Source organism: Moschus berezovskii, chromosome 18 (assembly GCF_049115385.1).
Source record: "Moschus berezovskii isolate FMDL1 chromosome 18, NW_MosBer_1.0, whole genome shotgun sequence".
In the NCBI taxonomy this organism is placed as follows: domain Eukaryota; kingdom Metazoa; phylum Chordata; class Mammalia; order Artiodactyla; family Moschidae; genus Moschus; species Moschus berezovskii.
Genome location: NC_142477.1, coordinates 40,981,902 through 41,008,923, shown reverse-complemented (window position 1 = coordinate 41,008,923; position 27,022 = coordinate 40,981,902). Strand labels below are relative to the sequence as shown.

The 27,022-nt window shown below is 45.2% G+C and overlaps 1 protein-coding gene across 4 annotated transcripts in view; it reads right to left on the bottom strand.

Annotated features, from left to right (window-relative positions):
- The window catches only part of EGFLAM (EGF like, fibronectin type III and laminin G domains), a 197,702-nt gene that overhangs the window by 25,700 nt on the left and 144,980 nt on the right, over nt 1–27,022 (bottom strand). For 2 of the 4 annotated variants that reach the window (XR_008685426.2, XM_055422153.2), the window contains exons 13-18: nt 24,906–25,095; nt 17,432–17,557; nt 16,087–16,330; nt 12,225–12,336; nt 5,120–5,236; nt 2,327–2,507 (exon numbers count right to left, since the gene is read on the bottom strand). Coding sequence is in view for 1 of the 4 variants with exons in the window: in XM_055422153.2 (XP_055278128.2) it covers nt 2,327–2,507; nt 5,120–5,236; nt 12,225–12,336; nt 16,087–16,330; nt 17,432–17,557; nt 24,906–25,095 (970 nt within the window). In the remaining 3 variants the exon portion in view is untranslated. Of the gene's footprint in view, nt 1–2,326; nt 2,508–5,119; nt 5,237–8,088; nt 8,216–12,224; nt 12,337–16,086; nt 16,331–17,431; nt 17,558–24,905; nt 25,096–27,022 lie in introns of those variants that run through there. The other 2 variants (XM_088827661.1, XM_088827660.1) reach the window with 2 other exon arrangements.

Below are 27,022 nucleotides of genomic sequence, written 5' to 3'. Positions count from 1 at the left end.
CCCTCATCAGCGATCTGACTTTCATTTTGGGGAGGTATATTTCTCATTGAACCTGAACCTATAGTTACAAAGCTCTTTACAGCTGTATTGTTAATGTTCTGTAACAGGAAACAAGGGTTACCAAGATACCAATTATCTTTTCCTTTCTATTTAATTCCAGAAGCTAAATGTTCATTTAATTCTGTACTTTATATATTGACCCTTAGTGTTAGCATCTAAAGCAGAAGCAAGGTTGCATTTGCCTGTGGTAAAATTGGAGACTTAGGAGATTCAAACGCTGATGTGTGAAATCTAGATCCAATTTTCTGAATGAACAGGCCACTCGTGAGCTAAATCTCTCCAAATACCTGCTGTTAGCTAAACAGTGATTTCCCTGTTAGCTTTATAATCAGGATCATTCACAAATGGCTCAGTCCCTCTTCTTTAGGGGTTCATCACCAGAGTGAGCCACATTTGTAAACTATTTTCATATGATTTGCCGTGAGGGTTTCAAAATTCATTTCAATATAATACTACTTAATCTTCCAACTGGCTAACTGGCATCTTTCATATTTTCCAAGACTGCTGCAAAACAACTTCTCCTAGCACTCCATATACTGAAATATACTCCCGCAGTCTACAGTTTTCCTCTAAGCCCTACTTCTGAGAAAAATAAGAAACCTGGAAAAAAAAATAGGAAAGAGAGAGAGCAGTGCTTCACTTAGGACTGCTGCCTTCTTGCCTTCAGGCCTGTCTACCTTTTATTATTAGCTCCTGGAGAGGTGAGGCCTCCATGACGTTCAAAAGAAGGCCCATATGGCCCACCATGATGCAGCTGCACGATGTGGGCTTCTTTAGACTCCACCCTGGCCTCTGCCTTCCTTGAGCTGCTGCTGCTGCTGCTAAGTCACTTCAGTCGTGTCTGACTCTGTGCGAGCCCACAGACGGCAGCCCACCAGGCTCCCCCGTCCCTGGGATTCTCCAGGCAAGAACACTGGAGTGGGTTGCCATTTCCTTCTCCAAAGCATGAAAGTGAAAAGTGAAAGTGAAGTCGCTCAGTCGTGTCCGACTCTTCGTGACCCCATGGACTGCAGCCCACCAGGCTCCGTCCATGGGATTTTCCAGGCAAGAGTACTGGAGTGGGGTGCCATTGCCTTCTCTTCTCCCTTGAGCAGGCATGGAAAACAGTCCAGCAGGACCTGCAATCTGGGATCTGCTCTGCTTTCAGACAAGGGCAAGTTGGAAGTTAAGTGCTCACAGCACCTGCTGGTGGATTTTATTTTTCTCACCAAGAATAATAATGGTTTGTTGTTGCTCGGTTGCTCAGTCATGTCCAACTCTTTGTGACCCCATGGACTGCAGCACGCCAGGCTCCCCTGTCCTTCACCATCTCCCAGAGTTTGCTCAAACTCACATCCATTGAATTGGTGATGCCATCCAACTGTCTCATCCTCTGTCACCTGCATCTCTTCCTGCCCTCAATCTTCCCCAGCATCAGGGTCTCTTCCAGTGAGTTGGCTCTTCGAATCAGGTGGCCTAACTTCAGCTTCAGCATCAGATAATGGATAATGGGTGCTATTGTTACTTACTAGGTATTCTGAGAAATATGAGCACTGCCTCATTCCTCTTCTAAGGAATACACATTGCCTTATGTAATCTACACTACCATTCTCTGAGTTAAACAATATCACTGTATTATTCTCATTTTACAGATGAAGAAACTGAGGTGCAGAGGAAACATATATAGCATAGAAAACAGCAGTCTGCAGAAGGTTATTCATATTTTAGCTTGTAGCAACTAATGTGCAGTTCATGTTGTGCCATATTTGGCAAGAGTTCCCTTTGTAGCATTCACAGGTAGGAGTCAAAAATATTTAGTCAAAGTATTTATCAGCCTATAAAGCCCAGGCATTCACCTGTAAGGATAGGCTCTGGGAGAGGCTCAGATCAGGGGTCCTGGAAACCACCCCCCCCCAGTATTATGAATTAACCTTTCAATTCTAGACCATGGGGCAATTTTCAGAGAAGGAGCCATAGTAGCTGTGATGGGGAGCTATTTACTTACTGCTTGCAGAAGTGTTTCAGCATTTTAATTCTTATTAAATAGTTTAAGTAGTTTATATATATATATATATATAATTAATCATCTGGGTTTCCCTTGTGACTCAGCCGGTAAAGAATCATCTAATATGCTGTTGACATTGTTGATAAAAATAAACAGTATGGCTGTCTCAGGGTAATCAGCTGGTCCTTTAAGAGTGGCAGTCTCCCAAACAGTGTGTCCATTCCCTCTGCTCCAGGAAGCAGTTCCCCAGCACGCGTGCATGCGTACACACACACAGTGTACCTTTCTGGCAGTGCAGCCCCTCGAAGCCCAAGGGGCAGTCACACTCATAGCCCTCCTTCCTGGGTCGGCAGCTGCCCCCGTGGGCACAGGGGGACCCCACGCAGGGGTGGGCTGCATTCTCCACGTTCACACCCCACGTGAAGTCATGCTTCACGTGGATGGTCCGGTCATTCAGGATGATCTTAGGAAAGAAAACATAAAGAAATTCAGGGATTCAGAAATCAGCTTTGGAGTCTTCTACAGCTTCCCTCAGCACATCAACCTGAACTACGCCTGGGGTGGCGGGGAAGCTTTAAAAATAAAAAGAGAAGGTCTGGTTACTGCTTTCAGAATTCTGTGAATGACGCAGGAATGGAAGTGACTACATTTGGTGCTTGGGAGAATCTGCATCATGCACAAGACTAAACAAGTCGCTTCCTCTGGTTCTGGAAAACCTGGCCACTCAGAGAAATCATAAAGAAGAACCAATTAATACAAAATTTGGTTTCTAATGCTGAGGGGGTTAAGAAATATACTCATGCCCAAGCCTCACCCAGATCAACTGAACCAGAATTTCTGTGGGTGAAACTGAGTCACTGGTAAGTTTAAAGAAACATCCCAGGCGATTCTAAGATGCAGCCAAGGCTGAGACATGTGGCTAAAAAGCAGAGTATGGAAGAATACAACACAAAATGTCACAGAGGCAGGAATCCAAGGTGGGGCGGGGGGCGGTGATCGAATATGGAGGTGGTGGAAATGTACTGCTGTGTCTTCCTGGCTGGTTTTCTCTGCAGCCTCTTCCAGCTCCATCAACACAGTCTCCCCAACTGCCCCCCTCCCTCCTGCTTCCTCCTTCCCCAGCACTCCCGGAATCCGCACCTCTCCACATCCTCTTCCCCGGAGTGAAACTCAGGTCACATTCTTAGCGCTGCTGTGCATATTCACCAGGACAGACAGCTCTTTGCTCTCACCCCTTTTCCCTGCAATGGGGCTTTAGTGAAACTGATGAATTATAGAGAGAGGTCACTGGGCTCCCTGACTCCAAATAAATGAAGTGTGCATTGGCCCTGAGCTGTGGGTGTTTCAGAGTTCTTCAGGCTTTGCAGAACTCAGACAGAGAGAGCTTCTCCTAGGGTAACCTCCAGCGTGCAAGGGATCCTAAGAGGTTAGCAAGGGTACTTCTGGCCACTCATCCATGTTTCCACAGGTTTGTTTAGTTTTTGGAGAGTCAGGAAAGCTGGGAGAAAACCTTCCTCCAGGCCTGCCACTCATAATCTACCAGAGAAGAGCCGGAATCTTTCAACACTCTCCCACTGTTTTTGCTGAGTGACGACCGTAAAACCGAGTCACGAGAACTTGAACAAGGCAATTGCCATGACTGCGTTGGGGCTTTCGTGGTGGCTCAGATGGTAAAGAATCTGCATGCAAGGTGGGAGACCTGAATTTGATCCCTGGGTTGGAAGATCCCCTGAAGAAGGTAATAGCTACCCACTCCACTATTCTTGCCTGGAGAATTCCATGGACAGAGGAGCCTGGCAGGCTATAGTCCATGAGGTCACAAAGAGTCGGGAAACAATGGAGCGTCTAACACTTCCACTTTCGTTTATGGACTGGGTCACTGGGAGGGGAGGAGGCTTTCCAGGAAGTAAGGAGGAAAGGGTTGTATGTGTTGTGTGAAGAGAGTAAAGCCTGACATGTTCAGAAGGAAGATGAAGCCTCTCAGCAACTCAGCTTACTTCCTAAGCTAGAATTTCAAACCCATGATTTCACATGGCCAGTCCCACTCACGGGGGGACAACGGTCTGAACTGAGGTGTCACTGACCTCACAGTTCAGCGGCAAAGGGAAGCACAGCAGGGTAAGGAAATATTGACTGGGCCCCTTTTCTGGGCCCCACACTGGGATACAGAGAAGGACAGGGTCCCTGGGGCCCTTCTCAGAGCCCAGCTGTGCAATCTTGAGAGGACCTCCTCTCACTGCCCCTCCACCATCTTAGCGCCTCCTGTACTTTGCCTCATATCCCCCTCAGGGATGGGTGACCCCCATTCCTTCACCAGTTGCCAAGAGAAATAGGACTTGGCTGACATCCAGGAACCGGATGTGTTTTTCTTCAAATCCTTTTTTCCCCATATTTAGTGGTCCTAGAACTCTGGGTTGGTGGGTCAACTTACATGTCTGTTGTAGACAGAACATAATCTCATGACCAGAGAAATCACGGGCAGCCCCGAGAGAAAGAACATGTGACAGATATGAATGGGGTCAGTGTCCTGTCTCTTACTAGCTGATTGGGTTTTTTTTTTCCCGAACCTTCTATGGAAGGACTCTAATCTGTGCTCTTAAGAGTTTGGTTACATGACTGATGAACAACCATTAAAATAGGGTGGTGGGGATGGAAGTGGAGGCAACAAAAACAATTGGGTCTTGCCTTGAGCAAAAAGCCAAGTGACCCCAAAGAGAAGCAGGAGTCACTATGAGACTCCATCCATTTCCTTCCCTTTTTTACAAGTGTCTGCAGTGACCTGGTGCCAGTTGCCCCCTCAACAATACTATGATATTCTAAGTCAGTTTATTGCAAAAATTCATCTTCATTGAGTTGCATTCACGAGATGTCCTCTGGGCACAGCTGGGAGCAGATGCTATAAGAAAGCGGGGTTGGAAAGGTGTGCTCTGAGAATTAAAAAATATAATTTTAAAAATGTTAAAACTTCCTCAAGGTTTCTTTCTTGGGTACAGCAGTTTGCACCGATCACAGTTCTCAATTTCATTGTCGGTAGTCAAAGTCACACCATTGCACAAGAGGAAGGGCAGCCTGTACCTTCTGGATGCTCCCACTGAATGGCTTGAAGATGCCCGAGTTCTTCTTCACGTCATCATAATTGGGGACCCCACCGATGAAAATGTCCGAGTTGCACTTAATCTGGGTAAAGCCTCCCTGCCAACAGATTAAAAACAAAACACGGTATAACCAACTGTGCCTCTGGTTCCCTGTTAGGGAACAAATGGCTGAGGCAGTCTCAAAACTCATCATGACAATTTTTATACACATTGGCCTGACCTTTGTCTTGTTTTTCATTGCTGCTTACCACCTTTTTGATTTTTTGTAAATTTCTGGACATTTCTGAGATTCATCATCTAGAAAATGCAAGCGAATACAGTAGACCACTATATCATCGGTATCACTCTCTCCCTGAAGGAAGGTTACCTCTAACCTGTCAGTCTCAAGTGGGGCCATGTAACTTGCTTTGGTCAACAAAACATGAACAGGTGAGAAATGAATCACTTCTGGGCAGTCTTTCAGAGCCAGGAGTGGTTCACTATGCCTTGCTCCTCAACCCCTATTTCCAGAGGTCCCCAACTTCTAGGATCTAATGCTTGATTATCTGAGATGGAGCTGATGTAATAATAATAGAAATAAAGTGCACAGTAAATGTAATGTGCTTGAATAATCTTGAAAACATCCCTACCCTCCCACCCCTCTTCCGTGGAAAAACTGTCTTCCATGAAAGTGGCCCCTGGTGCCAAAAACGTTGGGGATCACTGTTATTCCTTCAGCCTGGGTCTCAGATTAAGGCTGCAGCTGACTGTTGATGGACATGTAATGTGGATGAGAAATAACCCCTCATTATAAGCTGCTGCTATTTGGGGTGCATGTGTGCCTGAGCCTCTCCTGGCAACTGAGATCCCACTGGCTTAGCACTTTGCCTAGATTTGGATACATGATCCAAATTCTAGTACAGCACTTACTGATATATTCACTGACGGTAAAGACAGAATTTCTGTAGGCCAAGAGAAAGGGAAAGAACGGAGAGTGGGAGGCATTCCTTGTTATCATATACAAAGGGCAGAGAGATTCCTTCCAGATTCTTAGAGATCCCCACTGTCAATCCCCAAAGGCTTCTCCTGCTTATGGTCATTTCAACAGCTTAAACCCAATGGCTGGGCTAGATAACAAGCTGTGTGTGAGATTTAATGTCTAAACTCCTTCAAACATCTTAAGCAAAATGTTAACATGCATTAAGATAACATGTAAATTTGAGACCTCTGGGAATGAACACATGCGACGAGTTGACTCACTGGAAAAGACTCTGATGCTGGGAAAGGTTGGGGGCGGGAGGAGAAGGGGACGACGGAGAATGAGATGGCTGGATGGCATCACCGACTTTGTGGACATGAGTTTGAGGGAACTCTGGGAGTTGGTGATGGACAGGGAGGCCTGGCGTGCTGTGATTCATGGGGTCGCAAAGAGTCAGACACGACTGAGCAACTGAACTGAACTGAAGTTATTGTTTCCTTTGATTTATGGTCAAAAGAAATACAAAGTGTAGCAGGATTCAATTATTTAACAAATACTATTAGGTACCTACCGTGCCCCAGGTACTAAGTGTTGCACAAACCACAGTAAATAAGAAAGCCGAGGTCCCTGCCCTCCAGGGGCTTACACTGTGGGGCAACACAGACAAGTAAACAGGCAGGCAAGATAAGCCCTCTGAGGACTGTCCAGGTGACTATGGGGGCACCTGGCAGGGATAGGGCATCTCATACCCTACTTCAGAATTAGGGAGTGGGAGGTGAAGTAGGAAGAGTCAGAACTGAGTCTTAGAAACTGGCTCGAGTCAGAGCTTGGAGGGCATGGTAGGTACAGGGCAAAGGCAAGAAGGGACCACATCACACATGGATAGAAACTTACACTTCACCAAAAGAACAATGAGTTTTCAGCAAGAGGGACAGAGTAATCAGCTCTGTGTTTTAGGAATATCACTGGCCAGAGGGAGGAGAATGGATTTGGGGTCCAGTCGGGGTGGAGAAGAGGAGACAGGGGGGGCAGACAGGAGGATGCTCCATCCAGGGGAGTGCTCAGAGTGGCTGAGTCCAGCCAGGTAACAGCAGAGAGGTCTTGTAGTAGACAGACTGAACTGCCTTCTGTTAATAACCTTCAAGCAGTTTTGAAGATTCTTATTTAACTAATGAGGATGCGGGGAATCATCAGAGGCAATTTCAGGAATCCTTGTGGATTAGGGAAACAGGCAGGAGCTGCCAGGACACACCCACAGAGACCCATCTTCATCATGTCTTTAAAATAAAATACTTGGAGGAAAGGAGGAGGGCAGAAAGGTCAAAGGGATTTCAGAGAAGCAGGCTATTTTGGAAAAACTTGGGAGTTTCTTGGTTGTGTCAGGCAAACTGGGTGGGGTCTTGTGGGATGACAGAAGTCTCTTTTGGCTCCTCATCAAAGTCTGCCCCCTGCCCCCCACGCCTCCGCCACCACCACCTGAAGTGGACAAAAGGCGGGGCTGCAGCAGAACAGCAGGAGGGAAGCAAACAGACCCACCAAAGTGAGGCGCTCAGTGCCTGGATCCGCCACTTCCGTTAAGCTGAGAGAGGCTGGAAAACCTGAGTAACCCCCCTGATGGGGTTTTCTGAAGCCCTGGGAGCACTGCCCCTTTGAGTTTGCACAGCTTGACTCATCCTGGGCTGCGGGTGTTTCTCAGTGCAGCCAGCTGAGCAATGTGATGTCGGGTGTGGTTTGGACACTCAGGGGCTGGCTTAGCCTCCAGCGTATCCTGTAACCCCTGTCCCCTTCTTCTCTAAGCTCTAAGACCACTAACCCCATTGACCAAGCCTTTGAACAGGGTATAATAGCTGCAGGTCAGAGACCCCCAGGGGGTGATCTGATTAAGGTTTAACTCACCAAGATCAAGCATGGGTCTTCCCACTCTGGTCTCAGGGAGGCCTCCCAAGAACCACCCTCAGAGGCACACAGAACAGCCACGCCTTCCCTCCTACCTGTTTACACTGCTTTCCAGGTGGGCAGCTCCATCCACTCAAAAAGCCGATAAAGAGGACACTGGTTCTACCAGTCCTGGTACGGCAGTAATAGAACCTGAGGCGTGTGGTTTCTACCCTTGGGCCGTCTCTTCACTACAGGATCTCAAGGGTAAACACTGTGTCCCAGATAGTTCCTTATTCATAATCAAAGGCCTTAACCCCACTATTTACAAACACGCCCATCCTGTTTTTGTTACTGTTGTACAGATGTGGGTAACGAAGGCCTAGAGTGATACAGTGCTTTTGTGAATTTATATTATTAAGTCAAGACACAGTCAGATCTACACCTGTGAGCTTCTAATTCAGTCTCAAGACTAAAATCAGCTGTTTTCTGGACTGCATGAAAGTGACTTCTTGCTTTAAAATCCATTTTCCTTTACACATCTTCCTTCCTGCCTCCCTACTTTCTCTTTCTTCCTTCCTAAAATATATATGGGACATTTTCTAGGGTACTTGCCTCTTGAAGCAGAGCCCAGGTTGGGATTTTTCTGATTCCTAATGAGGCCGTTGATTCTCACAGGACCTCCCACCACTGCCGTCCCTGAAGCTGCCTTCCTGATAAGTTGCCTTCTTACTCCCCTCTTCAACCAAGATCACCTTCCCCACCAAGAGTCCGTTTTCGTTCCCTTTCTTTCTTTTCCTAGCAATTCATTTTCTTATCAGAACAGTCACATTCATCAATACCTTCTTTAAATCTGTGATGCACACAGTGAAGACTGTTGTCATTAAAATCCCGGCAAATCTGAGGTCCCTCTGTTTTTCAGTTCAGTTCAGTTCAGTTCAGTCGCTCAGTCGTGTCTGACTCTTTGCAACCTCATGAATCACAGCACGCCAGGCCTCCCTGTCCATCACCGACTCCCAGAATTCACTCAGACTCATGTCCATCGAGTCGGTGATGCCATCCAGCCATCTCATTCTCTGTTGTCCCCTTCTCCTCCCGACCCCAATCCCTCCCAGCATCAGAGTCTTTTCCAGTGAGTCAACTCGTCGCATGAGGTGCTAGTAGGTTGTAATTTAAAACAAATGTATCTTAGCTGTCCTTAAAAAATGCCATTTTCCTTCAGACATGACCTTGGAAATAAAATCATGGATGAAAGTTATAAACCTGAGTGGGAATTCTGAACTGTTGAGGTCATGCTAGTTTGCCAAATTCAGACTTAAATATGCCTTATTGCCAAATTCAGACTTAAATTGAAGAAAGTGGGGAAAACCACTAGACCATTCAGGTATGACCTAAGTCAAATCCCTTACGATTATACAGTGGGAGTGACAAACAGATTCAAGGGATTAGATCTGATATACACAGTGCCTGAAGAACTATGGACAGAGGTTTGTGACATTGTATAGTAAGCAGTGATCAAGACCATCCCCAAGAAAAAGAAATGCAAAACGGCAAAATGGTTGTCTGAGGAGGCCTTACAAATAGCTGAGAGAAGAAGAGAAGCAACAAAGGAAGTGACGTAGCTCAGTCGTGTCCGACTCTTTGCAACCCCGTGGACTGTAGCCTACTGGGCTCCTCCCTCCATGGGATTCTCTAGGCAAGAATACTAGAGTGGGTTGCCATTTCCTTCTCCAAAGAAGGAAGCAGAAGGCAAAGGAGAAAAGGAAAGATATACCCATTTGAATGCAGAGTTCCAAAGAAAAGCAAGGAAAGATAAGAAAGCCTTCTTTAGTGATCAACGCAAAGAAATAGAGGAAAACAATAGAATGGGAAAGACTAAAGAGCTCTTCAAGAAAATTAGAGATACCAAGGGAACGTTACATGCAAAGATGGGCTCAATAAAGGACAGAAATGGTATGGACCTAATAGAAGCAAAAGATATTAAGAAGAGGTAGCAAGAATACACAAAAGAACTGTACAAAAAAGATCTTCACGACCCAGATAACCAGGATGGTGTGATCACTCACCTAGAGCCAGATAACCTAGAACGTGAAGTCAAGTGGGTCTTAGGAAATATCACCAAAAGCAAAGCTAGTGGAGGTGATGGAATTCCAGTTAAGCTATCTCAGATCCTAAAAGATGATTCTGTTAAAGTGCTATACTCAATATGCCAGCAAATTTGGAAAACTCAGCAGTGGCCACAGGACTGGAAAAGGTCAGTTTTCATTCCAATCCCAAAGAAAGGCAATGCCAAAGAATGTTCAAACTACTTCACAATTCCACTCATCTCACACGCTAGCAAAGTAATGCTCAAACTTCTCCAAGACAGGCTTCAACAGTATGTGAACAGGAAACCTCCAGATGTTCAAGCTGGATTTAGAAAAGGCAGAGGAACCAGAGATCAAATTGCCAACATCCAATGGATCATAGAGAAGGCAAGAGAATTCCAGGAAAACATCTACTTCTGCTTTATTGACTATACCAAAGCCTTTGTCTGTGTGAATCACAATAAACTGTGGAAAATTCTTAAAGAGATGGGAATACCAGACCACCTGACCTGCCTCCTGAGAAATCTATATGCAGGTCAAGAAGCAACAGTTAGAACTGGACATGGAACAACAGACTGGTTCCAAATTGGGAAAGGAGTACATCAAGACTGTATATTGTCACCCTGCTTATTTAACTTATATGCAGACTACATCATGCAAAAGATGAGCTAGATGAAGCAAAACCTGGAATCAAGATTGCCAGGAGAAATATCAATAATTTCAGATATGCAGATGACACCACCCTTATGGCAGAAAGTGAAGAAGAACTAAAGAGCCTCTAGATGAAAGTGAAACAGGAGAGTTTAAAAGCTGTCTTAAAACTCAACATTCAGAAAACTAAAATCATGGCATCCGATCCCATCACTTCATGGCAAATAGATGGGGAAACAATGGAAACAGTGACAGACTTTATTTTCTTGGGCTCCAAAATCCCTGCAGATGGTGACTGCAGCCATGAAATTAAAAGATACTTGCCCCTTGGAAGGAAAGCTATGACCAACCTAGACAGCATTACTTTGCCAACAAAAGTCTTTTGTTGACTACTGAAAACAAAAGTTTTCCAGTAGTCATGTATGGATGTAAGAGTTGAATTATCAAGAAAGCTGAGCACCAAAGAATTGATACTTTTGAACTGTGGTGTTGGAGAAGACTCTTGAGAGTCCCTTGGACTGCAAAGAGATCAAACCAGTCAATCCTAAAGGAAATCAGTCCTGAATATTCATTAGAAGGACTGATGCTGAAGATGAAACTCCAATACTTTGGCCACCTGATGCGAAGGGCTGACTCATTTGAAAAGACTCTGATGCTGGGAAAGATTGAATGCAGGAGGAGAAGGGGACGACAGAGGATAAGATGGTTGGATGGTATCGCGGACTTGATGGACATGAGTCTGAGCAGGTTCCATGAGTTGGTGACGGACAGGGAAGCCTGGTGTGCTACAGTACACAGGGTCACAAAGAGTTGGACATGACTGAATGACTGAACTGAACTGAGCACTGCTACTGCTGCTGCTGCTGCTGCTGCTAAGTCACTTCAGTGTTGTGAAGCAATAATAATAAGTAAAGCTACACAACACTGATCATATGCTGGGTTCTGTGGTATTTGAGAAATACAGTTTTTCTAATTCTCACAACTCTATAATGCAGTGCTATTATTATCACAATTACCCTATTTTTCTAGATGCAAAAACACCATCTTGGGAGATCAAGTGATCAGACTGGTTTGAGCTCATATCGCTGATAAGGAATGGAGCTAGATTCTGAACCCTAGGTGTCTGGTTTCAGAGTCTTTGCTCTTGTCAGATGTGTGATCACACTCCCACCCCCTCACTGGCTCTGCCTTGGAGCTGTGTTCTGATCTACCTTACACATCAATGTGAGCAAAGGTATGGGCCGCCAGGGAGGCGTGGAGTGGGTGGGCAGTTCCATAAGTGACACCAGTGCTAGCTCACTCCCCTATGATGGCCCCTCCTATTATCAATCCCATTCCCATTGAGGAACTGCAAAGCTAAGGAACTTGTCCAGTGAGAAGCTCAGGTGTTAATCCAGGTAAACTGGCACCAGAGTCCATGTGATTAACTACTGTGCTGGTGCTTTTATCTCCAGGACAGGAAGGAAACAGTAACCCCATTCACACGTGTCATCAGGAGGGGATGTCCTTCTTACCTCTGCCATTCCCTCCACCGCCTTCTGCTTATCCACCTGTAAGATGCCATTCTTCGCTGTGCGGGACACATGCAGCTCATGCCAGTGGCCCAGGGTGAGGGGCTCTTCACTCCTGTTGAAGGAAGGAAACTGAACATGGGTTAGCATCACTGGCGTTACAGATAATGTCCACCAATCTGGCTGTGATGAAACGTGCCAACCTTCAGCACCTCGTCCTGTTCAGCAAAGAGAAGAACCTCATTCATCCTTGTTAAACACAGCAGGGCTAGCTCCATTTATTGGACTCCTTCTTGGGAGGAGTATCTCCCTTATCATTTTGCTTATTCCTTACCACAAGTATGAAATGGGGGTAGGATTAGTCTGGTTTTCAAGATAAGGGGGTTACACTGGGGGTAAAATATGATCAGAGTTGCATGAAATCTTTGAAGAAGAGAAAACTATATAGGCTATGATGTAAAGTAGATTCCCTGATGTAATGTCTTTAGCATCCTTTGAAATGCATAAAAAATAAGATGGATGGATGGGGGAATATAAAAATGAACAGATACATGATAAGTAAATACAGCAGAATGCTAACTGTAGACAATAGTTGGTGAGTCTAAGGTTTATTGCACAATTCTTTCAACTTTGCCATATGTTTGAAGTGTTTCATAACAAAATATGTGGGAGGCAGATTCCACATTGTCTGATATCGTGAAAAAGATGAAAAGTACTTTAAAAATTCAATTATTAACTCAAGATGGAAGCACTTGAAGTTTAAATGATATTGGTAAGATTTTTACATGTTAAATTTTATAGCGAGGTGTGTAAAAAGAGTATAATTATTGCATTTGTGTTTCTAAAGATGTATCTATAGTTCCTGGCCTTCCCTGAACCTCCCAATTATTCTGTGGTCCTGGATCATCTTTAGAAACCCACCAAGAATACCAATGGGCACAATTACTGAAAGGTCTCCACCCCCTCACTTGATTTTTCGCTCTGGCAAATGCTTTTGCCATTTGTCCTTAGCAATTAGAATTTAATCACCTTGGCTCAATAAATATGCAATAAAGATCTCATTCAGCAGCCCATCTCCATAATAACTAACAGCATCTGAGCCTGTTCTTGTCCTGTAGAGGTCATTCCCTGTCGATACGCTGCCTCCCTCGGCAGAGGGATATTGATCGCTGCCATCATGAGCTCATTTCAATTGTCTTGATTTTTGAATCAAGTTCATCATAAATTAGACCACCTTATCTGCTGCCTAAAGTTAAAATGATGTGCCCAACTCCACAGCTTCCTGTAGCTCAAGTTTTCACTGAATTGTCTTAATGAAGTAGGAAGTCTTGGAAATGGTTTTCAAAATAAACATTTTGCAAAGGGCCATCTGAAACATTAACCATGATCGGTGTTGTCAGTTACATTGCAGAGGGGTGGCCCAGGGGAGCAGATGATGGTTACTCTGAGTCCTTGCCTCTTTTTCATCACACCTAATGCTAAAGATTTTTTTTTTCCAGGCACCTTTCCTGACAAGCAGGGAAGGAATAACTTATGTTTAAAAAAAAAATTAAAAACACCTCTTATCAAAAATAGGCACCGAATTATGAAAGAGAAATGCTGGATTTCTAAGGTTCCACGTGTCTGTGACCCTGCAGCTGGAGCTGCTGCTGCAGATGTGCAGGGGGCAGGAGGCAATTTGTTCAGGAGGAGGGCTGATGAGCCACGACCCTCTCCAGCCCGTTCCAGTCATTCCTTATCCAGGAAGAAGCCATTTGAAAGTACAAGATGATATTCAAGGTGTCTTCTTCCTTTCTTGACTTGACAAATTGCTCTAAGTGAGTTGTTTAGGCTGTTTTGCATAATCATATGTAAATTGAATCGATTAAATACCCACCAAAGTTGTCTTGAGACACAGGATCTTCTTGCATAACCAGAGACACAAAAATATTTGTCCATTCCCCAAGGTGTAGGAATTCAACCTTAAGGACAAGAATGAACTGTACTTTTAAAGAACTGTTGAAATCTAAGGCAGTAAGCACTTTCCATCAGCCAAGAAAAATGATCAGCAGTTACGGGCAATGCATGGCTTCCCTTGTGGCTCAGCTGGTAAAGAATCTGCCTGTAATGTGGGAGACCTGGGTTCGATCCCTGGATTGGGAAGATCCCCTGGAGAAGAAAAAGGCTACTCACTCCAGTATTCTAGCCTAGAGAATTCTAGGGTCACAAAGAGTCAGGCACGACTGAGCGACTCACTTTCACTTCATGTTTGAAAATCTCACAAAGAACTCTTTCTAGAGATGACAGTCTAGCAGTATGAATTGTGACTGAATACAGCCCGCAATCTCCTTTAAAACAACAACAAAGACTAACCAATTTCCTGCTGCAGGGCACTGTTGAACAAAACACCCTAGTGAGTTTCAAGAGAGGAGAATTCTTGAAATGTAGGAACAAGATGTATGTGTGCATTAGATCAGCAGGCCTCCGGCTGGAAGGTAAAAACTCCCGTGGGAGGAACAGTTAGAAGAGGGAAACATAAACAAATAAGAAAAACACCTGCATCTCCAACTGCAGGCTCTGAGGGATTCACAGAGATACTGCCACATTCTAGAGGACAATCGATCTGCTGAGCTGATGAACAGTACAAACTAGGGAACAAAGGCAAAGTTTTGATAACCCAGAACCAAGTCCACAGACACTAGCAAGCCCTTTAGAAGCACTTAGTTTCTCCGTGCCATTGAAATCAGTCATCACACAACCTTTTTGAGCACACTGGTCAGGGAAGGGTCCTTGCAATCACTGGTGATTCTGTCGGCTTCTTTATATGAAGAATGGTAAGAGCCATGCTAAATAACTAGTTGCCATCAAAGAAATAATGCAAGAGGAAAGTTACAATTTAAAGTGAGACCATCCCAATTGATTGATAATCGACCAGTGATATTTAAGGTGACATCATGTCACATCATGATTATGTGACAGTTATGCATTTATTTGCATGTGAGCATGTATAATGTAATGCCAGTGTGTTCACTCAAGGCTGGGGAGGAAGTTGGTGTCCTTTGAAATCCTCTTAATCTAATGGAAATGACCTGGTAAGCTTCTGCCAATAGAACATTTGTGGGAAATAGGGCAGATGAATAATGATTTAATGTTTCTAGGTGAATGTGGCTGTGATACATCCCATTTCCAATGGCCAAAGAGAAAAAAAAAAGTGAGGCCACCAAGGACATTTCTGTTTATTACATTTCTATTGCATGCATGCTATGTCACTTCAGTCTTGTCTGCTCTCTGCAACCACATGGACTGTAGCCCGCCAGGCTGCTCTGTCCATGGGATTTCCCAGGCAAGGATACTGCAGTGGGTTGTCATTTCCTTCTCCAGGGGACCTTCCTGACCCAGGGATCGAACCTGTTTCTCTTAAGTCTTGTGCATTGATAGGCAGGTTCTTTAGCACTAGCTCCACCCGGTAAATCTCTACTTTTTCAACTAGTTGTTATGTATTTTTCAACTAGTTATTATGTGCTTGGTGAGCAGTACTCACCAAGTGATGCTCTGAGCAAGGTACTGATTGACAATTTATGAAGTTTCTACTGACTGTGTTGCATGATCTCAGGTGGAGAGGACGACAGTTTACCCCATCTGAGGCCAGCCCATTTTCCATAGTTTGAAGCAGAGATTCGCTACCTGCTAGGTAATTATTTGAGAAAAGGAAACCTTGCCACCAGGAGAGCATGATCTCTAGGAAGTACATCATCAGTATTAATCAGGACAGGTTTCAAAAAGACAACTGTACAGAAGACAGGAAGAGAGCCAACTGGGTGAAGACAAATCTTTCTCTGAAGTGGCCACTGAAGGGAGGAGAGCCCCTGACAGTCTCAGCCCTTACCTGAGAACACCAGTCCCAGAGCCACAGTCAAAGCGGAACTCCACGTGGCCCCCTGCCATGTTGATGGACAGGAAGTCTTTGCTGCCCGTGTCATAGCTGTACAGGAGCACGCCATCTTCCGAATCTGGCCGAAATGTGATCTCAAATTCCATGAAGGAAAGGTAATGCCGGGGCTCCAGAGGCCAGGGGGTTGCAGCGTAGGACCTCAGAGACTCTCTGAACTGAGGAATGGTCAGGGTGAAAGCTGAAAAAGCAAGTGTGTGGCTTAGAAACCCCTTCGTGCTGGAACTAGCCTTCTTCTTTTCCTTCTGGGTATAGAACTCAAGGGTATTTCTCAGCTGCTCTGAAGAGAAGTGGGTGGTGTAGCTGAGCTCTGGCCAGTGGAATATGGTTGGGAATAGTACACAGCCTTCCAGGTCTGGCCCCTAGAGCTTCCTTCCATCCTCCACTTGCTCTTTCTCACCTACTGGCTGGATATGGAAATCAATGGAGGATTCTAAGATCCTAGCAGGGCCACTAGAAGGCATCCCTGACTGTGTGGAACACAGCCACCCCTCTCCCACTGACCTGGGAGATGTGAGCAAGGACCAACATTTAGTATGTGAGGCTACAGAAATACGAAGATGGAATAGAACAGCTCTTCCTTGCTCTGACTCACAACACCCTCTTCAAGGTGACAAGAGATTTGAAATTATACAGTGTTTAAAAAAAAACTTTTCTCCAGGATGATGGTGTCTTAGGGCCAAATCTGAATCACTGATAGAAAAGATAAAACTTTTTCATCCCTGCTTGATTTTTTCCAAAATCTTTTAAAAATGTTCCATTATTATTGTGTGTATTTGTGTATGCATGTGTGTTTGCATGTATGTATACGTATATATGTATATATATTAACAATCAAAACAGTGTTGAGAGGTAGAACAATTCAGTAGAACAGTACAAAGAGAAAGAAAGATCACAGAGTTAATGTTTCTTTGCATGGCTTTCCAGCATTTTCTCCAAACTGTCAGATATTCTAAGGAGCCTGAGCTGTGAATGCTTCAAATTCTGACATAAACCACACAAATATAGGCTTTTCAGAGTTATTTGAGGGCCAAGAGGAGCTCACCAAAGCTTCGGCCCAGGAACATCATAAAATGAACTTGTCTTTTGGCCAGTTTGCCACGTTGACATCTGAAGACACTTCCACTTGGTTCAAAAAACAGATTCTCCCATCCCTCCCAACGAAGCAACATTAGTCCGATAAAAATACGTGGAACCTTGCTAAATAGGTATTGATGAAAAATTACACCAAAGTGAATTGACAATGCAGACAGAAATCGCCATCAATTTGCATCTTTCTCACCGTCTTCACAGTGTCGGCCTCGGAAGCCCAGGGGACAGAGGCAAATGTAGGAATCGGCTTTGCTCGCCGTGCAGGTGCCACCATTGATGCACGAGGCTTCATCACAGATTCCACTGCTGCACTCCCCTAAATATAGAATGAGAATTACAAAGCTGATTCATCAACTGAACCTGTCCGAGACTGGCCAGGCCGACCACTTGCGACTCTGAACAAAAACAGCTCATGCCCTTCTCCTGTTGATCAGCTCCTCTGCACAGCTGCAAACCAGCTTTCAGGAGATGTGGACCTTTCCCTTCATTTTAATCTGATTTTGGCTTATTCTTTAAGAGAAGCCGCACAGATGCTTTAAAACAGGGTGGACACAGTAAATCAAATAATAAATAATAAACTACCGGGCAATTTTATGAACCCTGACAGGGATGACGGAGCCGTTTCTGCTGTAATTCACCTCGCTGTTGTTCCCACAAGAGTGTGTTTCCATGCCTCCAATGTCAGCAGAGGCTTTATGTTAAAAAGCCTTCTCATTTATGTGGCCTCAATTACCTTAAGTGCTGCCTGCCTTGTTGGCTGAACGCAGAGGTGAGCAAGATAAGCACAGAGGGAGGCAAGGAGCCTTGTCGAAGTTTATTAACTGCCTGGGTTGTCAACTCCTCTGACAGGAGCAGAGAGGGAGCAGGGGTTAGCAGGGGGCTCCAGAATCTTTATTTCTCAGCCCCAAGTTACAGTCTCATGAGGGACAGGAAGGTGACCGGAAGTAAAAAGTGCTGAAAGGTTCAATATCAGAAGGCTTAGTTCTCTTTACAAATACACATTGGAGACACCCGTAAAAGGTACTCTTGGTCATTTTCAAGTGTAGTCAGCCAGATGAAATGAAAACAAGTTGACTTTTCCTGGGTTGCTTTTCTTCTGCTTCTCTGCTTTTCCTTTTCTCCTTGGGTATAAGAAATAACTTAGGCAGATGGGTCACAACCTGGCCCAGAACAATACAGGTGAGTCCAAAGCACATTTCCTCAGGATGGAAGAAAACGGGGTGCATCTGTGGTTGAGCCGTGAGCAGTCCAGCTCGGCATCCCACAGTCTCCAATGCGATGGAGCCTGGAGCTCTCCCCCTGCCCCTTCTCCTAACATTGCCACCCCCGCTGCCGACCTCGTGAGATGAAGAGCCCTGATGCCATGATTGTTTCACCTAATCAGGATGAGTCTCTTATCCTTTTCTCATCAGTCATCTGTGTTGATTGAACTGATCCACTCTTTTCTTCTCCCAAAGCCTCCTCAGGAGGGGGAAGGGCTTGGCACACTGTGTACCCAGGAGAGGAGACCAACTTCAAGACCTGATAACACAGTTTCATTACAGCCCTTCCAGATGGCACGCCTCTCCAGCCAGGTAGGAATTCCAGCTGGGGGTCGGGGGCACTGTAAGTTCAGGCAGAAGTGATCACTGGTCTTTTTCTTCAGCCATAGCCCTGAGAACATCACCAGCATCCACAGAGAGGCTGACTTGGCTTGAGGGAGCCAAACTCTTAACAGGTCCTCCGACTCCAACCATCTCCATGGGCTGGGAGTCTCTCAGAGAAGTACTGGTGCCACAGGAAGAAGCGGGGTCCTTGGTTTTTCTTAGATATACATGGGAACAATTATTTTACACATTTGCTTTGTAACTAATTTTTATGGGTGGGAGTTGACAGGGAGGGGGCTTGAAAGCCAGCCAGAGATGTTAACTCGATGAAAGCAGTGTTTCAGCAGGACCGTGCTGGCAATGGTATGCATGATGGATTGTGAGCGATGAGGGTGGGGAAGAGGAGAAATGCCCACGGGGAGGCAAACCTCGGCTGGAGAGGCTGATGGCAGAGGAAACGGAGAGAAAGGGAACAATCAAAGAGGCACAGGGCAAGGAGGAGTAGCCAGTTCATTCTGGAGGCTGAAGGTGGAGGAAGACTCCAGCATAACCTCAAGGCTTCTAGCTTGGAAGATGGAAAGGAGAGAGGCAAGAGGAAAGAAATAAGGGAGGCTGGGAACAGGACCGGGCTTCCGAGGAGTGGAGGAGAAGCTGTCTTTTGTTCACTTTAAACATAAGGTGATGGTGGAAGTGTCTGCTGCTGGGCACCAGGGTAAGAAGAGATCCTGCACACAGGTGAGGGCTGGTGGGACAGCAGCAACCTGGGGGTGAGCCTGAAACCAAGAATACATGGGCTCCTTGACAGAAGACAGGATGGAAGGGCCCCTGGAACTCCCACAGCACCAGGGAAGGGAGAGGAGCCAGCAGAGCAGACAAAGTGAGAACAGACAAAGGACCCAGAGGATCCAGACAAGGTGGGTTCCCAGAAGCTCAGGGAGGTATTACTGCAGGTATTTCAAAGTCTCATTTATGTGCACCACTCCTTTGAAAGCATGGTAGTTACTGCACCCATCGTTGAAGAATCGTGTCTTTAAGGCTTTATAAAGAATCGTATAGGGACTTGCCTGGTGGTTCAGTGGTTAAGAATCCATCTGCCAGTCCAGAGTACATGGGTTTGATCCCTGGTCTGGGAATATCCCACATGCCCAGGGAGCAACTAAGTCCATGACCCACAACTACTGAGCCCGTGCATCCTGCAGCCTGTGCTCCACAACAGGAGAAGCCACCGCGATGAGAAGGCCGCGAACTGCAACTGGAGCGTCGCCCCATTCACCGCAACTAGAGAGAACGCGCACGTAGCAGCAAAGACCCAGCGCAGCCAAAAATAAACACATTTAAAAAATCTCTTTAAAAGTGCTCATTAAAAAAAGAAACATAAGCACTATAATATCAACACTTATTACATAGTTTTATTTCAATATAAAATTGTTTCTTATCAGGCATGCTATTTTCTGCATTTGAAAACATCCTTCTGAGAAGAGTTCCATGGACTTTACCAGACTGCCAAAGGGGTCATGACACACAAAAGGTTAAGAAACTTTGGGTTACTGAGAAGTCACAATCCCGGCAGCAAGGTCCCAGGAGTATAGGGAAGGATGGGTGCAGAGTGGAGAGGAACAGCTTATTTTTAGAGAGAACTCTCAACTCTGAAAGCATGAGGAAGGAGTTGCAAGGCCATGTGTACATAAAATAACTGACACTGACACCTACTGTACACCGGCTGTTGTGCGGGTTTATGCAAGATAATGAAGTGGGGGGGAGAGAGATGAGGTATCGTGGAGGAAAGAGAGGGTGGAATGGAATACACTAAGCAGTCATGGACCGTGAGCAGCCTCCCTGCCTCTTGTCTCCCACCCAGCCCAATAATGAGGCTTGTCTATTTCCTCTCCTAAAGATCTGACAAGTCTGCCATTCCTCTCACCCTCGATCAAAACCAATCATCTCTGATCTGAGCTACTGTACAGCCTCCCAGCTGGTCTACATGCACCCCCGTGAAGGAGGATCCCTTTCAATAAGCTGTCTGTCATCAGAGGGATCTTTCCAAAACACAAACTAGATCATAAGACCCACACCCCCACAAACACATTCCCACTGGGACAGACCATTTCCTCAGCCTGGAATGCACTTCCCTCTCACCTCTGCTTTCTAACTCCTACTCTTGCTTGAGATATCAACTTCACATTACATCCTCAGAAATGCTTTTCTTGACCCCCACCCCATAAATCCCCCTATAATACATTAGCATTGCACTTTCCCTTTGTAACACTGACTCCAAATTGTAATTCTACATTTCTCGAGTGATGATTATTTGATTAATTTGTTCCCTCTTCATTGGCAGGTACAGGCTTCCCAGTTGGTACTAGTAGTAAAAAACCTGCCTGCCAGTGCAGGAGACATAAGAGATATGGGTTTGATCCCTGGGTCGGGAACATCTCCTAGAGGAGGAAATGGCAACCCACTTCAGTATCCTTGCCTGGAGAATCCCATGGACAGAGGAGCCTGGCAGGCTACAGTCCATGGGGTTGCAGAGTTGGACACAACTGAAGCAACTTAGCGTACACACACACACACACACACACACACGCATGGCAAGTACAGGAGGAATGAGCTGGGATCCTGTCTTGTTCACTCCTTTATCCTAAGCACCTAGAGCTGTGACCAGCACTAAGCAGGAGCTTAAGTATTTATTGAGTGGAAAAAAGAGTAAGAGGGTGATAAACCATAGTGTGACCCATGGCCCCTGCAGACTTGATGAATCTCAAATAATTTGGGGAGTTGGCTGCATGACAAGGCAGGGTGTGGGGATCCAAGATGGGATTGGAAAAAGTGAGTGGTGGTGGTTTAGGTTGGAGATTTTGGGTGGAAATAATAAAAGAAAACACTGGGCCAAAGTTTGCAAAATTTTGCTGAGATTGCTGACTATTCTAAAATGTGAGTTCAGAGAGAGTCCACTAACTGGAAAAAATTTAATGAAGACAATGAGGTGGGACAGGTTGAGTAATGAAAGGCCCTCTGGAAATGGGTTTAGTGGTGGGGGAGGAGGTGGGACAGAGAAAACATTGAGGTTGAAGACAGCAAGGCCAAGTTAGACATCAGAGGGAGGAGCCATGACCTGCAACTGTCCTCACCCTCTTCCAGAAGCCTGCATCTCCACCGGAAATTACCACTGTTTACAAGAGCCCTGTCTCCACTGTGCTGAGACCACATTAACTTACAGGAACTTGGACTTCAACAGAACACACTTGGAAGCAAATATGGAGGGTGAGAAAGGATAGCTAGCCCTGTTCTATCGCAGAGAAAAAAAAAAATGGGAAGAAACAAAAAAGGGTCAAGTGACCGATGCCTGCCATTATGATTCATATAATAATAAGCCCATAGCTCTGCCCAGGGAGCTCAGAGCCTGCAAGGTGGACCCTCCTGGCTTATCCACTCAATGGAGAGGTTGGTATTGTAGAATTTAAAACGCTGTCAGGAATTGGTCCTTGCTCAACTTTGCAACTTCTTAACTTCTTGTCAGAGGTTTCTACAGCTCTGAGATTGCCAGACCTGTCCTTCAGGGCTATTTCCCTGATAGTTCAATGAAGAAAGGAGCAGCAACTTATACTCTGTGATTATTGTTATTAATAAACTGAAGCCACATTATTAATAATAATAATATTAACAACAGGAAACATTTACAACATATTTGCTATGTGCAAGGCTTTACTCTAAGTACTCCATATGCACCATGACTCATCTAGACAAGATACTCTTATAAGGCAGTTATGTTTATAGATGGGGCAAAGGTGTTAGCTGTTCAGTTGGAGAAAGTAACACAGGGAATAACAAGAGGAGAGTAATCTTTTTCTTTAAAGTAAACTCTATTGGTTGTAGTTTCAGTGGTATCACCTTTGCAACCCCATGGACTGTAGCCTGCCAGGCTCCTTTGTCCATGGATTCTCCAGGCAAGAATACTGGAGTGGGTAGCCATTCCCTTCCGCAGGGTATCTTTCCGACCCAGGAATCAAACCCGGGTCTACTATACTGCAGACAGACTCTGAGCCACCAGGGAATCCCAAAGATGGGGTACTGAGTCCCAAACCAGTTAGCTACCTGGATTTGATCTACCAGATCCAGGCAACCTACCTTCAGAGTTCAGACCTTTCTACACCACAGGAGACTTCTGATGGGCCTGCTGGTTCCTACATTCCCACAGTGGGTGCCTTTATAATAGTTCTAGTTATTACTGTTGATCGTTTGCTTGACTAAGTGATCAATTGAGGGGAAAAGTAACATAGGGAAGTAACATAGAAGGAAGTAATCTTTTCTTTTCAAGTAAACTTGACCGTTTATAGTTTTAACAATGGTATCACCTTTAGGAGTGAGAAAAGTAGAAGGAAGCAATTTGAAGCCAGTACAGGAGGCTTTGATGTGGCAGATGTGGTGAAGAGGGCAGACACTGAGCCAGAACTGATGAGGTCACCATTCATCAGCTTTACCATCTACTAGCTGTGTGACCTTCGGCAAGTTACTTAACTGTTCTGAAGCACCAGCTCTCAACTGTAAACACTGAGGCTAATCATAGCACCTACTGTAGGAATTTTGAGGTTGTTACAGCTGTTCAATCATGTTCAACTCTTTGTGACCCCATGGACTGCAGCACACCAGGCTTCCCTGTCCTTCACCATCTCCCAGAGTTTGCTCAAACTCACGTCCACTGAGTCGGTGATGCCATCCAACCAACTCATCCTCTGTCGTCCCTTTTTCCTCCTGTCTTCAGTCTTTCCCAGCATCAGGGTTTTCTGAGAAATGAGTCAGCTTTTTCCACCATGTGGCCAAAGTATTGGAGCTTCAACTTCAGCATCAGTCCTTCTAATGAATATTCAGGGCTGATTTCCTTTAGGATTGACTGGTTGGATCTCCTTGCAGTCCAAGGGACTCTCAAGAGTCTTCTCCAACACCACAGTTCAAAAGCATCAATTCTTCGGCGCTCAGCCTTCTTTATGGTCCAACTCTTACATGCATACATAACTACTGGAAAAACCATAGCTTTGACTAAACAGACTTTTGTTGGCAAAGTAATGACTCTCCTTTTTAATATGCTGTCAAGGTTTGTCACACCTTTTATTTTGAGGAGAATAAAGTTATTCTAAATGGTGGCTATAAGTAGCAAGTGCTCAGCTAATCAGCTATAAAACAAACAAACAGAATAAACCAACTGTACCTGGAGTTATGAATACCAAATCGCTCTGATCCAGGAACGGAGAGAGGGTGAAATAGGATCGTATGTGGAGAAGTGTGTGTGCGTGCATGCTTAGTGGCTCAGTCGTGTCCAACTCTTTGTGACCCCAGGGACTGCAGCCTGCCAGGCTCCTCTATCCATGGAATTCTCCAGGCAAGAACACTGGAGTGGGTTGCCATTTCCTTCTCCAATGAGGAGTAAATGAGAGGGCTACAATAATGCATTTGGCACAGTGGTCAAAATTAGAATGTAACCACTTCTTTTAGAAGCAGAGAGTATACAAAAGATCTTTCCACGTTATTGCGTTGGTTTTCCCACTGGACTGGATGAAGAAGGGGGCAGTTCAGTTCAGTCGCTCAGTCGTGTCCGACTCTCCGCGACCCCATGAATCACAGCACGCCAGGCCTCCCTGTCCATCACCAACTCCCGGAGTTCACTCAAACTCATGTCCATCGAGTCGGTGATGCCATCCAGCCATCTCATTCTCCGTCGTCCCCTTCTCCTCCCGCCCCCAATCCCTCCCAGCATCACACTCTTTTCCAGTGAGTCAACTCGTCGCATGAGGTGGCCAAAGTATTGAAGAAGGGTAGAAGGACTCAATTGTCATTGCCTTGTCAGATGGGACCAGACTGCATTTCATGAAGAAGGCCAAGGTGGCAGTGCGACACAACCGAGGGTTTGGTGTACCCTTGATCTCATTTCCCGTGTCTTGGTGTTCAGATTCAAGGTCAACAGGTCTGCAGAGCACCAACCTCACCCCTCAGCTCACCTCCCTCCTGAAGCTCTGTATTAACTGTCCTCGACCCAAAGCAGAAAAACAATCTACAGGAGCATACCTCCCGCTTTCAACCACTTACCCACATCGGCCCCGCTGAGGGCTTTCCCCAGCGGCCAGGGTCTCAAGTCCATTCTCTTCCCGTTAACAGTGAGTGACTGCACACAGCCTTGAAAGCCTCGGTTTGTCCCTGTGGCTCTCACCAACCAGTAAGCACTGGGAGCTCCACCAAGGTAGAGAGGTGTCCGGAAGGTAATTTTACTGTACTGGCCCTTTAAGAGAGACGGAAACCATAACTCACCAAGCGAAGCCAAAAGCTAAAGCACACCAGATGAGAGACACGACTAAGATGCGATCCAGTGCCAGTATGATGCTCTTCAGGTCCATCTGTGTTGCTGCAGATGACAGAGCTTCATTTATTTTATGGCTGAGTAGTATTCCATACAGAGAAGACAATGGCGCCCCACTCCAGTACTCTCACCTGGAAAATCCCATGGACGGAGGAGCCTGGTGGGCTGCAGTCCATGGGGTCGCACAGAGTCGGACACAACTGAAGCGACTTAGCAGCAGCAGTATTCCATATGACCACATGGACTACACAGTCCATTGAATTCTCCAGGCCGGAAAACTACAGGGTAGACTTTCTGTTTTCCAGGGGATCTTCCCAACCCAGGGATCGAGCCCAGGTCTCTGGCACTGCAGGCAGATTCTTTACCAGCAGAACCAACAGGGAAGCTATATATTACCACATCTTCTTTATCCATTCATCATATATATATGGATGTATATGGATATCCGTATATCCAATTTATGGATTTTCTTCCACCCATATTTATCTTTAAGTCACTGTCCTACTGGAAAATTAAATCCACACTTAGCACTGGAAACTCAGAGAGCTGTGTTTTGAGAAGGGATGACTTTGGAATGCCTCAAGGGGAAAGGAAGGTCAGTCCAACCAAGAGCAAGCCAATAGGCAGTGCACCATGCTGGGCATCCAAAACAAACTTTCTCTTTCCAATCCTGACACCAATTTACTGTGTATCTTGGATGGGCCATAGGACTATTTTGTGTCTCAAAAGTTGATAATGCTAATTTTGTGTATGCGTGCGCTGACGTTTACCCTTTTACTCCCAGTCACCTTTATACTAGGTCCTGCAAGAGGCATTTGTGAGAGAGAGGGAAATTGCCAAGACTGAGTTGCAAAATATTTTGAAATTTGCTCATAGATACGTTTTTTTAAAGTCTTATTACAGCTAAGTAGGGACATTTCCAATCTTAGACTAAACCACAATCTGGATTGTAGGTTTTGAGGTTATAAAATACAGAGTTGAACATGAAGTGGGACAAAATTAAGGTGCTCTTGACTATTTGTTTTTTATTGCAGAAATATCTCATTTGTTTGGATTAAAGGGTATAGAGAAGGGCTGGGTGAAGGCATGCTGCCAGTTATAAAATTTCCAGAATGTAAGCCACTGAAATGTATTCTTTACCCTTTATACTTTTGTTATCAATAAGTAAAACATCGAATCATTACTTTATCTTTTCTAATGAATAGATAAGAATCATTTATAAATAGTATATTAACTGTGAGCTAGGCAGCTTCAAAGTACTTACAGTGGATTTTAAGGGTTAATAATTTACATTTTTTGTTAGGTGAATTGAGTGCCTGGTTGGCTTATTTCATCGAGATCCTCAGGATTTACTTCTTTTGGATCCCATCCTCATCTCACCCCATCCCTCTGACCCCATTCCCTGATTTAGGACCACAGCAGGAGCCCAACAGCTAAATCCTTTTCTTCTTTTCTGGAGCATTAAGTGCACCACAGGGGTGATTAGCTCCTCTGAGGCTCCCTTCACAACATCCCAGACAATAGTCTTGGAGCCTAGCCTTTATCTTCCTCTAAGGAGGGTTACCTTTGGGTCCCTAAAGCCTATATTGCCTGCCTATGGAAAGAACTGGTGGTACTAGGATTTGCATTCCCTCAGCACAGCTATTAACAGGTTTTATTGGGTGATTAAGTGTGAAAGTTCAACCCCCTTGCTTTGGGTTGGCACTACTCTGAGATACAACTTAAACTTCAGAGCTCCCCTGTAGGATCGGCTAATGCCAGATCCTGGTAAACTTTGCGTTAGATCTCATTCTTACTCATTTCTGTCCCTCCCTTGTTCATTTTAATCCCTTCTATCACAGGTTTCCTA